At 40.3% G+C, this 14,754-nt stretch overlaps 1 protein-coding gene across 6 annotated transcripts; it reads left to right on the forward strand.

The window, feature by feature from the left end:
* LOC109721681 (cation/calcium exchanger 1-like) lies at nt 5,734–8,821 on the forward strand. Of its 6 annotated transcripts, none has more exons than XM_020249407.1 (3): nt 5,734–6,006; nt 6,120–6,258; nt 6,551–8,821. In XM_020249407.1, the coding sequence occupies exon 3, from the start codon at nt 6,851–6,853 to the stop codon at nt 8,630–8,632; it is 1,782 nt and encodes a 593-aa protein (XP_020104996.1). In that variant the 5' UTR covers nt 5,734–6,006; nt 6,120–6,258; nt 6,551–6,850; the 3' UTR covers nt 8,633–8,821. The 6 variants fall into 6 exon arrangements, with proteins under 6 accessions (XP_020104996.1, XP_020104997.1, XP_020104994.1 ...); XM_020249408.1 differs by having other exon boundaries at nt 6,120–6,161; XM_020249405.1 differs by having other exon boundaries at nt 5,734–6,258.

Raw genomic sequence — 14,754 nt, forward strand, 5'->3', positions numbered from 1 at the left:
AATTTAAAAATTAAATTCAAATATAATGAGAGGGATAATACTATTATTTTATATTTATAACTATCTATTCTATCTTATTTATTCAAACGCTATTTTTTTATTTCCGGAAACAATCAAATTTTCATCCAAACACAAAATTGGTTTAGTTCTCGCTTATACCTAAACTTATACCTATCTCTGGTATAAGCTAGTTCTTACTTATACCTGAACCAAACAAAGTCTTAATGAACTTGCTTATTTGTTTGATATAGTCCTTCGTATGCCCATCATGAATATAAAATAGGTTAATTTGTATATAAAATTCATAAATTTTGAGTTTTTGTAAAATTGAATCTTTTTTTTTTAATTTTACAAATTCGAGCCGGATTTTCAACATGACTAAAATATTTTTATTCCTTTCTCTCTTTTTTTTTTCTTTCGTTCTTTTTTTTCTTTCTTTCCGACCCTCATCACCTCCTCCACCGCCGCGTCGACGGCCCACAGCGACGGTAACAAAGGTGGCACTGCCTCCTCCGCCTGCGCTGCCGCCGAAAAAAGAAAACTCAAAACGGGGCCGGGTAAAACGAACGGAGACGATGAGGTCATTACCGAGGAAGTGCTCGCTGCCCGTGAGGGTAAGGAAACAAATGCGTCCATCTCCAATGAGCGAACAAAGATATAGAGGGTAGAAAAAAGCAAGAATAAAAAGTAAAAAAAAATAAAGAAAATTTTTTTCTCTTTAAAAGATCATATATATCATTACTGTTATCAAAAAGTTTAAGAATCAGAGGAAAAAAAAAAAAGAATATTGCATCATTAAAATAAAATTATACTGTTTTACAAGAAAATTACACTGTTTAATATGAACGTTGTATTTTTTGAGATAAAAATTAACTCTTTAACTCTTTCGATAAAATTACACTGTTTTTAAAAAAATTATACTATTCTATAACCCCCATCGCCTCATCTTCTTCTCCTTCTTTCTCTTCCCTTGACCCCCTCCTCTCTCTCCCCATCCGACCTCTATCTTTGCCAACGCGAGACTCTATACCCCGTGCGCTGCATCGGAGTGCCGAAACTTAAAATTGTTTTGTATTATTTTTATACGATATTAAAATTTAATGTCTTTAGTTTGAATTACCTTAGATTTCTAATTTTATTTATTTATTTAAAATTTAAATTCATGTTTTGAATATATTAAAAAATTTTGAGTTTAAATAAAAAAAAAATATTGAATATAAAAGATTGTCCTCTAATAATTTTAACTATTGCAGAATAATAATTGTTTCATGTTATTTAAACAGCATGCAACTTGGCTTAGTAGAGAGAGGTGTAGCTTATCAAGCTATGGGATGGCCTAATATTCCATTAGTTTGCTCATGAACAGCAAAATCATGGTCCCAGCAACTTCTTTAGTTGATATAAATTAAGGTTGGCATCAATTTTTTTTATAAGTAAAAGGTAGTATGCTATCCGTTTTATTTATTTTTTTTAGAGAAAAATTTAACGAAAAATGTGAAGCAACTAAATTTTGAATTTGAAACTTCGAGTATTAACTATTAAGCTTTTTATCATTTGCGCTGAGACGAAAGGTTGCTATTAATTTGATGAAGGTATATGCTTGTGTCGAAATCAGATGTCGACCTCACCATTCGTTCAGCCAAAACAATCAATAGCACACGAGACTTGAGAGCTTTTGAGATGTGAACGCTTGTCGTGGCTAGATTTTGCCCGCAAGTTATCAAGAACAGAATGGTTCTGCAGCATCGAGAAAGCGAAAGAGCTAGTGAGGGATGGTGCCTGCATTTTCGCTGCGGTTGTGAGGTAATTTATCTAAAATTTACAATTTAACTGTTTTTTTTTAGAGATAGGCAGCACGCTACTTACTTTATTTATTTCATTAGAAATAAACTTAGTTGAAAATATGAATCAACTAGAATTCGAACTTGGGTCTCGGATATCAACCACCAAATTCTTTGCCATTTACTTTAGGGATGATCAGTTACAATTTAACTGCTAAATCTTGGAAAAGTACAGTAGCCACAGTTTCTCAACTATGGATGTCAATGGGTATGGATACCCGAAATTTTATCCGAATCCGAACCCGAATGAAACGGATATATTCGATGGATATGGATATGGATTTTGATTGTACCCGATCCTAACCCGAACCCGACCTGAACCCCAATTTATTTTGTATTATATATAATATATATATAAAAATTTGATGTTATATTTGAATTTGTATTTTAAAAATTTAAATTTAATATAATATATTTTGAAATATTGAAAAAAAGAAATAATTATTTTGGATTCAAATTTTCGGGTTTGGGTTCGGGTTCGGGTTTCGGATTTTTGGTCGGGTTCGGGTTTGGATATGGATTTTTAAAATCCGTCGGGTTTAGGTTCGGGTTCGGGTCTCGGGTTTGGAGTCGAGTTCGGGTTCGGATTTTTAAAAATCCGCCCCGAATCCGATCCGTTGACATCTCTATCCTCAACTCCCTAAACTGGACTTGACACGTCAGACTGCAGTTACTGGCCTGAATTTTGGGCTTTCATTACAAAACAATATCGTGGCTCTTCTGATTAAAATTTGATCTAACTTTTTATAAAGGAATAATTAGGCCAATGGGACCGGTGGCCGGAATTTCCTCACCTGTCCAATGGTGGATAGCAACACGAAGCTGATGCGGCATGTTTCGGTTTGCAAGTCTTTGTCACTGAATTTTTAAGGAGTGCTACTTGTAAATTTTACTGCTGCGCACAAAAAGAAAAAGGAAGAAAGAAATTCAATCTTTGGTTGCTTTAAAACAGTAAATTTTTTATTGTAGTTAGAGGATGCCCGCTGCAATATTATAATAATCCTGTATTTACGATTTTTCTTAAAAATAGATAATATGTTATCAGTTTCATTCATTAAACAAAATGAACTAGATTTACAATGTGAAAGCAGTCAGGGCTTCTGAACAAGAGGGAGGGAAAGACTAGCAGTAGAGAAAGAAAAAAAAAAAATAAATAAAAAAATGCGGAAAAAAGAAACCATAAAATAAAAAGAGAGAGGGAGCAAGAATTAGTAAAAGAGGGAGACTCTGTAGTCCGGTGTTCGTCGAGCTTATTCCAAATAGTCGAAAAAAGTTGCACATGTTTCAGCGATTGGGAAGGGTGGAAGAATTTCGCTCGGAAGTTCGTCAAGGATTGTTTTGGAAATGACGACTGGAACTGGGCTAGGATCCTGGGCGATGACGCGACCCTCTTGACTGGATTTGGACCCAACATTTCTGCGCTCAAAGATAGGGTTAGCAGCTTTAAGGTAGGCCAACATATGGACGTGATAGGGTGGAGATGGTGTAGCAGCGGTATATTCTCAGTCAAATCGGCCTATAGGATGTTGAACGATGGAGGAACAAGAGATGGACGCACTAGCAAGATCTGGAGACTCCGTATACCACTCAAGGTCAAGGTGTTCTGCTGGCTCGTGCTTAAGAAAAGACCGCTTACAACTGATAACCTTGTTAAGAGAGAGTGGACTGGAGAAATAGCTTGTGTGTTGTGCAAAGACCACGACGAGACTGTGGACCATCTATTCACTCAATGCGTCTTTCTCAGGTACATCATGGTGATGGGACTTGAGGATGTCCACGCAGAGGAACTGGGCGATGATGTATTGATAGTTTGGGATAAGTGGATGAGAAAGACTGCGGTGCGTGGTACGAGTAATAGATTTACCGAATTGATCGCAAGCTGGTAGACAATTTGGAAGGCCAGGAACAATCTTATCTTTCGTCAGCAACTTTTCGNGAATGGTTCTGCAGCATCGAGAAAGCGAAAGAGCTAGTGAGGGATGGTGCCTGCATTTTCGCTGCGGTTGTGAGGTAATTTATCTAAAATTTACAATTTAACTATTTTTTTTTAGAGATAGGCAGCACGCTACTTACTTTATTTATTTTATTAGAAATAAACTTAGTTGGAAATATGAATCAACTAGGATTCGAACTTGGGTCTCGAATATCAACCATCAAATCCTTTGCCATTTACTTTTGGGACAGTTATAATTTAACTGCTAAATCTTGAAAAACTGCATCAGCCACAGTTCCTCAACTAGGAATGTCAATAGGTAGGGATACTCGAAATTTTATCCGAATCCGAACCCGAATGAAACGGATATGTCCGATGGATATGGATATGGATTTGGATATGGATTTGGATATGGATATAAAAAATAAAAACCCGACGGATATGGATTCGGATATGGTTTTGATTGTACCCGATCCGAACCCGAACCCGACCCGAACCCCAATTTATTTTGTATTATATATAATATATATATAGATATATATAAATTTGATGTTATATTTGAATTTGTATTTTAAAAATTTAAATTTAATATAATATATTTTGAAATATTGAAAAAAAAAATAATTATTTCGGGTTCAAATTTTCGGGTTCGGATTCGGGTTCGGATTTCGGATTTTTGGTCGGGTTCGGATTTAGATATGGATTTTTAAAATCCGTCGGGTTCGGATTCGGATTCGAGTTCCGATCTCGGTTTGGAGTCGAATTCGGATTTTTAAACTCGTCATTGAAGTCTGATTCGGATTCGAATTTTTAAAAATTCGCTCCGAATCCGAACCGTTGACATCTCTATCCTCAACTCCCTAAACTGGACTTGACACGTCAGACTGCAGTTACTCGCCTGAATTTTGGGCTTTCATTACAAAACAATATCGTGGCTCTTCTGATTAAAATTTGATCTAACTTTTTATAAAGGAATAATAATTAGGCCAATGGGACCGGTGGCCGGAATTTCCTCACCTGTCCAATGGTGGATAGCAACACGAAGCTGATGCGGCATGTTTTGGTTTGCAAGTCTTTGTCACTGAATTTTTAAGGAGTGCTACTTGTAAATTTTACTGCAGCGCACAAAAAAAAAAAAAGAAAGAAAGAAAGAAATTCAATCTTTGGTTGCTTTAAAACAGTAAATTTTTTTATTATAGTTAGAGGATGCCCGCTGCAATATTATAATAATCTTGTATTTACGATTTTTCTAAGAAATAGATAATATGTTATCAGCTTTATTCATTAAACAAAATGAACTAGATTTACAATGTGAAAGCAGTCAGGGCTTCTGAACAAGAGGGAGGGAAAGACTAGCAGTAGAGAAAGAAAAAGAAAAAATAAATAAAAAAATGCGGAAAAAAGAAACCATAAAACAAAAAGAGAGAGGGAGCAAGAATTAGTAAAAGAGGGAGACTATGTAGTCCGGTGTTCGTCGAGCTTATTCCAAATAGTCAAAAAAAGTTGCACACGTTTCAGCGATTGGGAAGGGTGGAGGAATTTCGCTCGGAAGATAAAATTGTTTCTTTCAGTTTAAACCACCTATCAAATAGCCGACAAAAAAGTTAATAATTTTTTCTTTTCCCAGCATCCTATAGGCTAAAACTCCTTCCCCATAGTTCTCGAGCGTCAACAGAGGGCGCAAGAAGAAATGCCGGCGCATTCGCACGAACGAGTAAGAAATAGTTACTTTTACCAGGTCCAAATAGCATGATAATAAAAGGAACTTCGTCCGCGAGTACGGACACCATGCAACACTTGAACGTCTGAAGGACTATCTGGATCAATCAGGTAGTTTTCACCGGACGCCACGTTGCCATATTCTTCGAGTAAAATTTAGTAAAAGAAATTAACCCAAAAAAAAAAAAAGAAAAAAGAGTGGCAGAATCGTGCAAGGAAAGGGAGGCTAGCTTATCATCGTATATATGATAGCACATCCACCCACGCCAGCAGGCCCATCCTCGGCGTATTAATGGGGAGATGGAGCCTCCCCTGGTAGCATTCAACGGCAATTGAGTGGCAGTGTCGCCGTTGGGATCACACGTCGACGCAGGTAACCATCAGATGAGGCAATTCACGGTTGGTTATGCTGCCCCATCTCCTAAGTTTCGTGACCAATTGAATTTCCAATCCTACGCCACGCTTTCATAAATTAGTGAACTCTCTAACATTCGTAGCCCACCCACGCCCAAGGTATGCATGATGATTGATGACCTCAACTCGGTTAATTAATTAATTAATTTGGTTACTGGTCGATGCTAAATTATTGATGGCGTCCCCGTTCTCATGTCTAATGATGTGATGAGTGAGTTGGAAATTCCTGTATCTCTCTTGGATAAGCATGATGGGTAAGTCGTCTTCATCCTGGGGTTGATATCCGTGAAGCATAATACTTTGTCGTCTCGCCCAATCTACCTCGTGAAATGATTCATGCACATTAGATCGGTGGGCACTTTTGATGACTTGCTCTTTTTTTTTTTATTTTTTTCATTGGCTGATTTTGACAAATCGGTCCTCAATATAATTCATAACTGTTCTTCTTGGTCTAAACTGCCCTGCCCCTGTTATTGCATCATCATCATCATCCCTAATAGATAATGAATTTTGGGTTATATATATCCCTTGATTCGCATCGAGTCTTGCTTTTTGGAAGCATATATAGCCATTGGGCCATTCTAAAACCTTATTTTCTGCGAAAGCATGGAGCTACTAAAATGGGGATTTCACTATGAAGCAGGAATTGATGGCTGCAGCACGAAGAGGACCCCCAAAAACACTCAATCCTGTCCTACTGACTTGGAGAGTAGGCATCATAAACCTTATCTTGATGTGAGGCTTCAGCTCTCTTTCACCGGCCCCTGCTGCTCTTCCGCATACGACTTATATGTCAATTTCCTATCATTTTGGCGCTCTTATCAAAGCTTCCAACCACTTTAATAAGCGCATTCCGCATCTTACGAGAGGGCGTAGATCTCTCAAATTCGCTTCGACGATGGCTCAGTGCTTGTTCTTCCGCCGCAGAAGTGCTTAAACCTTCATGGGCGGCGCAACGATGGCAGCACCAGAAAAGGTACTGCGCTCCTTCCTGAGCTTGACATTCCTGCTGTTGGCGCTCTTTTATCTCTCGACCCGATTGGGCTCTTCCTATCCTACTCCGCCACAACCTTCGGAGCAGATCATCAGAACCAGCCCGAGTACGCCCGACGTTGATTCCAGCAGCGGCTGCAGTGGCATCTACGGGTTCGAAAGCTATAGTGGGAAGTGCAACTACTTGAATTCAGAAGAAGCCCGATGCCGTCCCGAAGGATACATAAACTATCTCCGCATCTTCTACTGCGTCTGCGGTGAATATCCGATCCTCGGGTACACTATCCTGATCCTGTGGCTTCTCCTCCTGTTCTATCTTCTGGGCAACACCGCTGCCACCTATTTCTGCTCAAACTTGGAGGGCCTATCGAGACTCCTTAAGCTCTCCCCCACCATCGCCGGCGTAACCCTCCTCTCTCTGGGCAATGGCGCCCCCGACGCCTTCTCCAGCATCGTCTCCTTCGTCGGAAACGGCACTACCGACGTGGGTCTCAACAGTGTCTTAGGCGGCGCCTTCTTCGTGTCGTCCGTGGTCGTCGGAATCATAAGCATCTGTCTCGGCCCTCGCAGGATCGCGATCGATAAGACCAGCTTCGTACGAGACGTCTGCTTCTTCCTTTTCGTTCTTTCGGTCCTGCTAGTAATCTTCGTCGTCGGAAAGATCAACCTGTGGTGCGCGGTGGCGTTCACCTCCCTTTACGCAGTCTACGTGTTCCTGGTGTCGATCACGCATCTCTGCAGGAGGAAGGATGTAGAGCAGATGGGCATCGGCGACGGGTTCCCTGCGCTGCCGGCGGATGCTGCGGAGTTTGGCGGATTGGAGTCCGCGGCCCCTCTTCTGGCGACGAGGGGAGGCGAATGGGGGGACGAGCCGAAGAAGCCTGCCTGCGGCTCCAAGGCGTGTTTTAAGGCGTGTTTTGCGTCGGCAGGGAGCAAGCACGCAATGGGCCGGGCCCTCCGCATTCTGGAGCTGCCTCTGTACCTTCCCAGGAGGCTGACCATCCCGGACGCATGCGAGGAGAGATGGTCCAAGCCGTTCGCGGTTATTTCGGTGACGCTGGCGCCGACGCTCTTGGCGGCGCTCTGGAACTCCAAGAGCCCCAGGGCCAAAGAGAGCTCGCTGGTCGTCCACGTTATTGGCGGGCTACTAGGGACGGTGCTGGGCGGCGCTGCTTTGGCAAGGACGAGGAAGGAGCGGCCGCCGGCGGGGGTGTTCCTGTTCCCCTGGCTGGCAGGGGGTTTCCTGATGAGCGTGGTGTGGGCGTACATCATCGCGGAGGAGCTGGTGTCCCTCCTGGTCTCCCTCGGGGTCGTGCTGCAGGTGAGCAGCTCCGTTCTGGGCCTCACCGTCCTGGCCTGGGGCAACTCGCTTGGGGACCTGATCGCCAACGCCGCGGTGGCGCTCAAGGGCGGGCCGGGGGGGGCCCAGACGGCGATGTCCGGATGCTACGGCGGGCCCATTTTCAACACCCTCGTGGGCCTCGGCCTCTCCCTCGTGCTCTCCTCGTGGGCCGCGCACCCTTCGCCCCTGCTCGTTCCCGTTCCTGACGACCCCACGCTGTATCAGACCGTCGGATTCCTCATGGCCGGGCTCCTGTGGGCCCTCGTCATGCTGCCCAGGCGAGGAATGACGATCCATAGAGGCTTGGGCTACGGCCTTCTCTCCATATACGCGTGCTTTTTATCTCTGCGGATTCTTCAGTCCGTCGGGCTGCTTCAGATCCAACAATAATATTCTATTAATCTCGGGCTGCTTCACGAAAAAAAAAAAAAAAATCTATTAATCTCGGCCTGCCTTACGGGCCAATATATTAAAGCCTCATCTGTGTAATAAATTCTCCGTAACTCTTTTTTTTTTTTCCCCTTTTTTTTCCTGTACTTAATAACAGTGCGGGTGAAATGTACAGTATTACTTTTCTCACGTCTTTTAAGTTAGAGCGCTGCTACCGCTGCAACTACCTTCCTGTTGTGATGTTACAGGATTCTCATTCAAAAGTAACCAATTTACATTAATTTTATTATTTTTTAAAAAATACTACAAATTTAAAAAATGACTAACTTCTAGGAGGATTTGCAATTGTAAAATAACCCTACGACCAGGTTTATATTTTGATATTAGCTTTTCATGTTTAATCATCATCACAGACAGACGAGAGAGAGAGAGAGAGAGAGAGACGAGAGCAAGAGAAAGCGTGATTTTCGCGCTGGGACACGGTTAGGCCATAGCGATAACGGCGTGACGGACACAATTGTTTCACGTGTCCATGACCGGACACTTCCCTTTGGAATAATGCAGCGGGAACAAAATAGGACGAGCAGTTGTACTGTAGCACGAATGAACGCAGAGACGCAAGGGCGTCCATGAGGTGAAGGGCCTAAACATTATTGGGTCTTTGCCGACTATTCCTGGATACCAAATTCAAATCCAGCAAGGAGCGTGGCTGTCAACAAGGAAACATCGCGGTCCTTGCGCCACCAGTTTGCGATTCAACGCATATTTATTTTTCATATTATTATTTACCTGTCGCCTTTTTGAAGCTAGCCTAGTTTAGGCCAGCACAATGTAAGCCAAATCCGACCGAAATGGAACCACTTTCTTGGCATCCGTATATATCATCCACCAAAATCCCCTTGTCCATATATATCTAATATTACAGCTTTATTTCAACTGCTGAGAGCTCGTATTGACTAGCGATATTCAGACCGAATCTATAGAACTAGACACTACTAGCGATTAAAGGCACCTAAGATCATTGTGGCTATCAAGTTTTGGTCATTGACATAAGGGATGTATCAGTCTAGGATGATGTGGACCCATTGGGTTGAGTTGTGTGTGGTTGAAATAGTATCGATCCTAGTTAGTAATTCGGGAATATTTGCGAATTTATTCACTGGATTTTGAAAAATACTATAAAACGGCCCGTTCCCGCACGGTATTTCCAAAGAATTCAGACAAAAAAATCGCGTTTTTCTCAGCCAACTGATTTTCTAAAAGGTTTTCTAACAAAATTTAATACTGTAATATTGTTCTAGTATGACTCGATTCGAGGCTCTAATCATCGAAAACGATTTATGAGTACAAGAGCGATCAGTACTCATAATAGTTGATAGTAGCCGGAACCCTATATATATATATTATAGAATTAAGGCTGAGAATACTATTAATACTAAAACTTTTTTTGCTACTAAGTTTTAACACGCTTGATGAAAAATGTAGGGTCGGGATGATATAGTCGGATTAGAGTTGAGTTGGCACTAGGGTGCTGAGTGTTCCCCACTGGTTATAGTATGTTAATCAATGGTTAAATATGAAAGGAGTTGATTCCAAAGGTAAAAACTGGTAAGGCAAAGAAATAGATTTGCTACTAATAGTACCCAAGTCCAACTATATATATCATAATATATAGAATTATGCAGGAATCTATTGAATAGTAAACTTTTTTTTGGTTATCAATTTTTAACCGCTTGGATGAAAAATTGGTTAGGAGGATGATATTATCGGTTAAAGTTGAGTGGTCCCCCCTAGGGTTGAGTGGTCCCACTGGTTACTAAGTAATTTAATCCAATGGTTAGAAACAATAAAGAGTTGATGCAAAGGTTAAAAAATCTGGTAGCAAACAATGAGATTTTGCTACTAAGATAATATTATATATGAGTCCCGTTATGGTGCTTGTAAAAGCACCAAGTACTTGATACTTGTATGTTTTTTGTCGTTAGATCTACGTCTTTGATCATTTTCAACCGTTAGGCTATACTATTCAACCAACTATCCACTCAACCCTAAAGGACTCACGTCATTATAACCGCACATCTCTTAATTCAAGGGCAAAAAATATACAGATATCAATGACTTGGTACTTTTAAAAACATAGAAGCTCAATTTTATATATATATATATATATATATATATATATATAGAGTTGAACTGGGTTACTATTAGTAGCAAAATCCGATTGTTGCTATCAATTTTTTAGCCTTTGGATCAACCCTTTTCATTATTTCTAATCATTGGATTAAATGCTATAACTCAGTGGGGACCACTCAACCATAGGGGGACCACTCAACTCTAACCGACTAATATTATCCTAACCCTACAATTTTTCATCCAAAGGTAAAAACTTGATAGCAAAAAGAGCGTTTTACTATTAATAGTATTCCAGCCTAATTCTATATGTATATATATAACTTGCATCTATTGTAAATCTCTGTAACCTATGTATTTGAACCTGCATTAATGAAGGTTAAAATAAGTACTTTCATCAAGTGAAGCGAACAGGTGGATGGACAGAAAGGATTATCAAGTGAAGCGAACCCGACTTTCCGATCTAGTGGGAAGTTGGTGGATCACTTGGAAGGTCAGAAACTGCTGTATATTTCGGAATATCCTATTCAACCTAGGGACAGCAGCCCACGGATTCAAGTTGCTCATGAAGGAGTAGGACATTCTTCTTGAACCTTCAAGCTGCTCGTAGTGTTTTTTTCTTTTTTTCTTTTTTTTTTTCACCCCCTTTTTGGGGCCTGATTGCCCCATATTTGTAGGTTAATGCATCGAATCAATAAATGAAGCGGGTAGCGAGCTACCTCTTTCTCAAAAAAAAAAAAAAAGTACTTTCATTCTTATAAACTCCTAGCTATTTAACTCTTGTAATCTTCCATCTCTTAATCCTTGTAACCCCTAAGCCCATGAAGCCTATATAAGGCCGCCCGGTTCATTCTTCACAACACAATGAAAAGAAAAATAAAAAAGTTATTTCTATTCTGCATGAGAGAGAGAGAGAGAGAGAGAGAGAGAAAAGGTCAAAAAATTGTTTTTTTTTTTGTGGATCTTTGGGTTCATCAACTTATGCAGAAATAATAAAGTCACACAACAAAATCAAGCTGTTATATTTTCGAGAGGACAAGTCAGCATTTTGTTACATTGGTTCAAAAGTTTTGCCTACCACATAGGGTTTGAATTTTCTTAAAAAGAGTAAGATTTTCATGTCTCGACTTGATCGGCTAACTTGTTTACACTTTTTATATTATTTTGCAATCTAACCTTTATTTTTAAATATTTACACTAACAAAGGCTTTATTGATTACTAATCAAGAAAGGAAAAGAGTATCTATCAAAGAGACAATTGCTGATTCCTCCTTGGTAATGCGAAGTGGTTTGTAGAGGCTGGGGTTAATATTGTCAGCTTATAGCCAGTGCACGGAATCTGGCTGGCACAGCCCACAAAAGGCACTGATTTGGCACTTGGCCCAAAAACTTTTTTTTTTTTTTTTTTTTTTCGTCATCCCGTCGCGGCGCATCTTTGGGCCGCGCAGTGAGCATAAATCATGCCTCAACACACTCCAAAACTCTGGCCTACTAGATTTGCCTAGGGCGGCAAACGAGCGAGCGCGGCTCTGCGTTCGATCTCGTGTTCTGCTCGAGTATTGGCTCGCAGTCGAGCATTCTCGACCTCAAATTAAATATCCCGACTTTGAACAAAATAAAAGCCTCGAAATTCATTTAAAGCCGAAGCTGAGTATTTACTCGCAATTTTCGTTTCGGACATAGGCTCGAAATTAACTCGAGAAATGTTCGATATAATATATATATAGACTGGACTAACTATACTCTTATAAGTATAGACCCTTGACTCATTAAATGCTTTAAACTCGTGATGATGATGAATTGTGTTAGATAGATGTGGTCTCCACTTAGAATGAAGTGGTCCCTAGGGTTGAGTGGTAGTTGGTTAAATAGTAATGTATCTAACGGAGTGAAAATGGATTAAAATTGAATAAATTCTAATGGTCATAAACTTATTCACCCGTTTGCTTGTGGGTTAAGGGTTGGAATAAACCCCTTAAGCGTCCCCAATTATATAACCCAAACACACAACTCTTTTTGGGGTGTTAGTAAAAAACCCCACTCCCAGACCGGTTAGTGAGGTTACCGAACCCCACTCCCCTCCCAACTTTTAACGAAACTCTGTTCGAGGGCCGCACGCATCCCGAGCCCATTTCACTTTTCTTCTTATCATCATTAACTCCTCACTCCCCTCCCAAGTTTTAACTATCGCGCCGGCATCACCGCATCCCGAGCTTTCACCTTTTTCTTCTTATTACAATTCCATTATCTCTTATCTCCCACTACTCCAACCAATACACTTTTTTTCACTATCTTAGACAAGTCCAACCCTCGCAACCAAACACAAAAAAAATTTTAATCACCATAATAACGCTCTTGAATGTAGAGCCTATCCACTGGAATAGCTACTTTTTCTTACACCCCGAACCAAACGGGGCCTATGAGTATATTTAACGAGCGCAATACTGTAATAAAAGTATATGTACCGGAACCTCATATATATTATTTATATAGTATATATAGTATTATATAATACTATATATATATATATATATTATTAATAATATAATGTATTTTAATTATAGATAGGCGTTAATTAATTGGCGGCCATTATGTTGCCCATAAAATAAACGCCCATACAAGTACATACAGTATTTGCAGATTAGCCTAACTCTAAATTTACATAATCGCACTCATTCTCTTTTCATGGACATTTCCACTATTGCACATAATCTAGAAGCAATCTCACCCGCCGGTGATAAGCATTCAAGATTACCTCTTATTCTAGTCAGGAAGTCACCCAGCTCACATTTTCTTATAAATTATTTTGTATTTTTGAATCTAGTGAACATGTTCAATTTCAGAGTGTTCAAATTAGAATATTCTATAGAACAATAAACTATGTTGATTAGTATATATTGTCGAGAATTTCGAATCGACCGGACGCTCAGTTTAGATGCTCGAGCTCGCTGACCGGATAGGGCCCATCGAGCTCGCTCGAGATTAAATTCAAGGCGCGAGCTTGAGAGCCTAGGATGTTAGGCCTCAAATTAAACTTTCAAGCCGAATTTGACGCCTGACATAAGCTGGCTCGAGCTCGGCTCCGTTTTCCAACCCCTAGATTGCCCTTAATAAAAATCTCCGTCAACGCCAAAAGCTATAATGGCCATTTGGCTTTTTAATTTTAACAAAGTAACCAGACTTTCCAGAATTTGAATTTGTTTAGAAGCTTTTGGTCGGGAGCTCAGCTAGCGCCTACGGCCGTCCCTTTCAATGGCGCATGGATTTTGCTAACGTTAGCTGATAATAGAGACCTGCAGACCATAGAGATAAAAAGTCAACTGCTATTGGTCCTTATGCATGTATAGTCCTTGTCCTTCATACTTCTCGAGTAGCCAAGAACGACTGCGACATGTAGAGATAAAGCCGCAGCGAAGATACCTTTAATTTACTCAATACACATGCAAGTATGTATGTGGATAAATTATCTACTTCAGCTGTCTCTGTTCGCAATGGCCGCTGTCAATACGGCTCGCCATTATCCGCTTTATGAGAACAAACAAAACGAAACCAGAACGAAGATCCTCCGCTCTTCACGTCTTCAGACCTCGCACCAGTCATTTTCTGTTCTCTCAACAAATGATATTTTATACTTCCATTAATTTCCTTTTGTTTCCGGTTACATACCACTTACAATATTTTATTACATTTTTCCTGATGAAAAAGATAATATTATAATAATTTTTTTTCTGAACCAAAACGACGTTAACTCAGTATACGATATGGTATGTGTCCGAAAAATTAAATTTAAAACTTAAGTAAGGGATTCGCAAAATTAGAAGACAGTGAAAACCGATCTAATCCACTGATTGCGGAAGGAAAGAATGTACACAGTATGAGCGGTCAGACGGGGCCGCATATACTGACGGCGGGAATCTCCCTTAAATTTAGCTCCAAGACTTTCACGGATAACTCCTAACCCACATTCCAGGCCGCGTCGCGGCGCGACGTGA

Source organism: Ananas comosus, linkage group 15, assembly GCF_001540865.1.
Source record: "Ananas comosus cultivar F153 linkage group 15, ASM154086v1, whole genome shotgun sequence".
NCBI lineage: Eukaryota > Viridiplantae > Streptophyta > Magnoliopsida > Poales > Bromeliaceae > Ananas > Ananas comosus.

Coding starts and splice junctions, on each gene's coding strand:
- LOC109721681 (XM_020249405.1), top strand. CDS start 6,851: ATGGGCGGCGCAACGATGGCAGCACCAGAAAAGGTACTGCGCTCCTTC.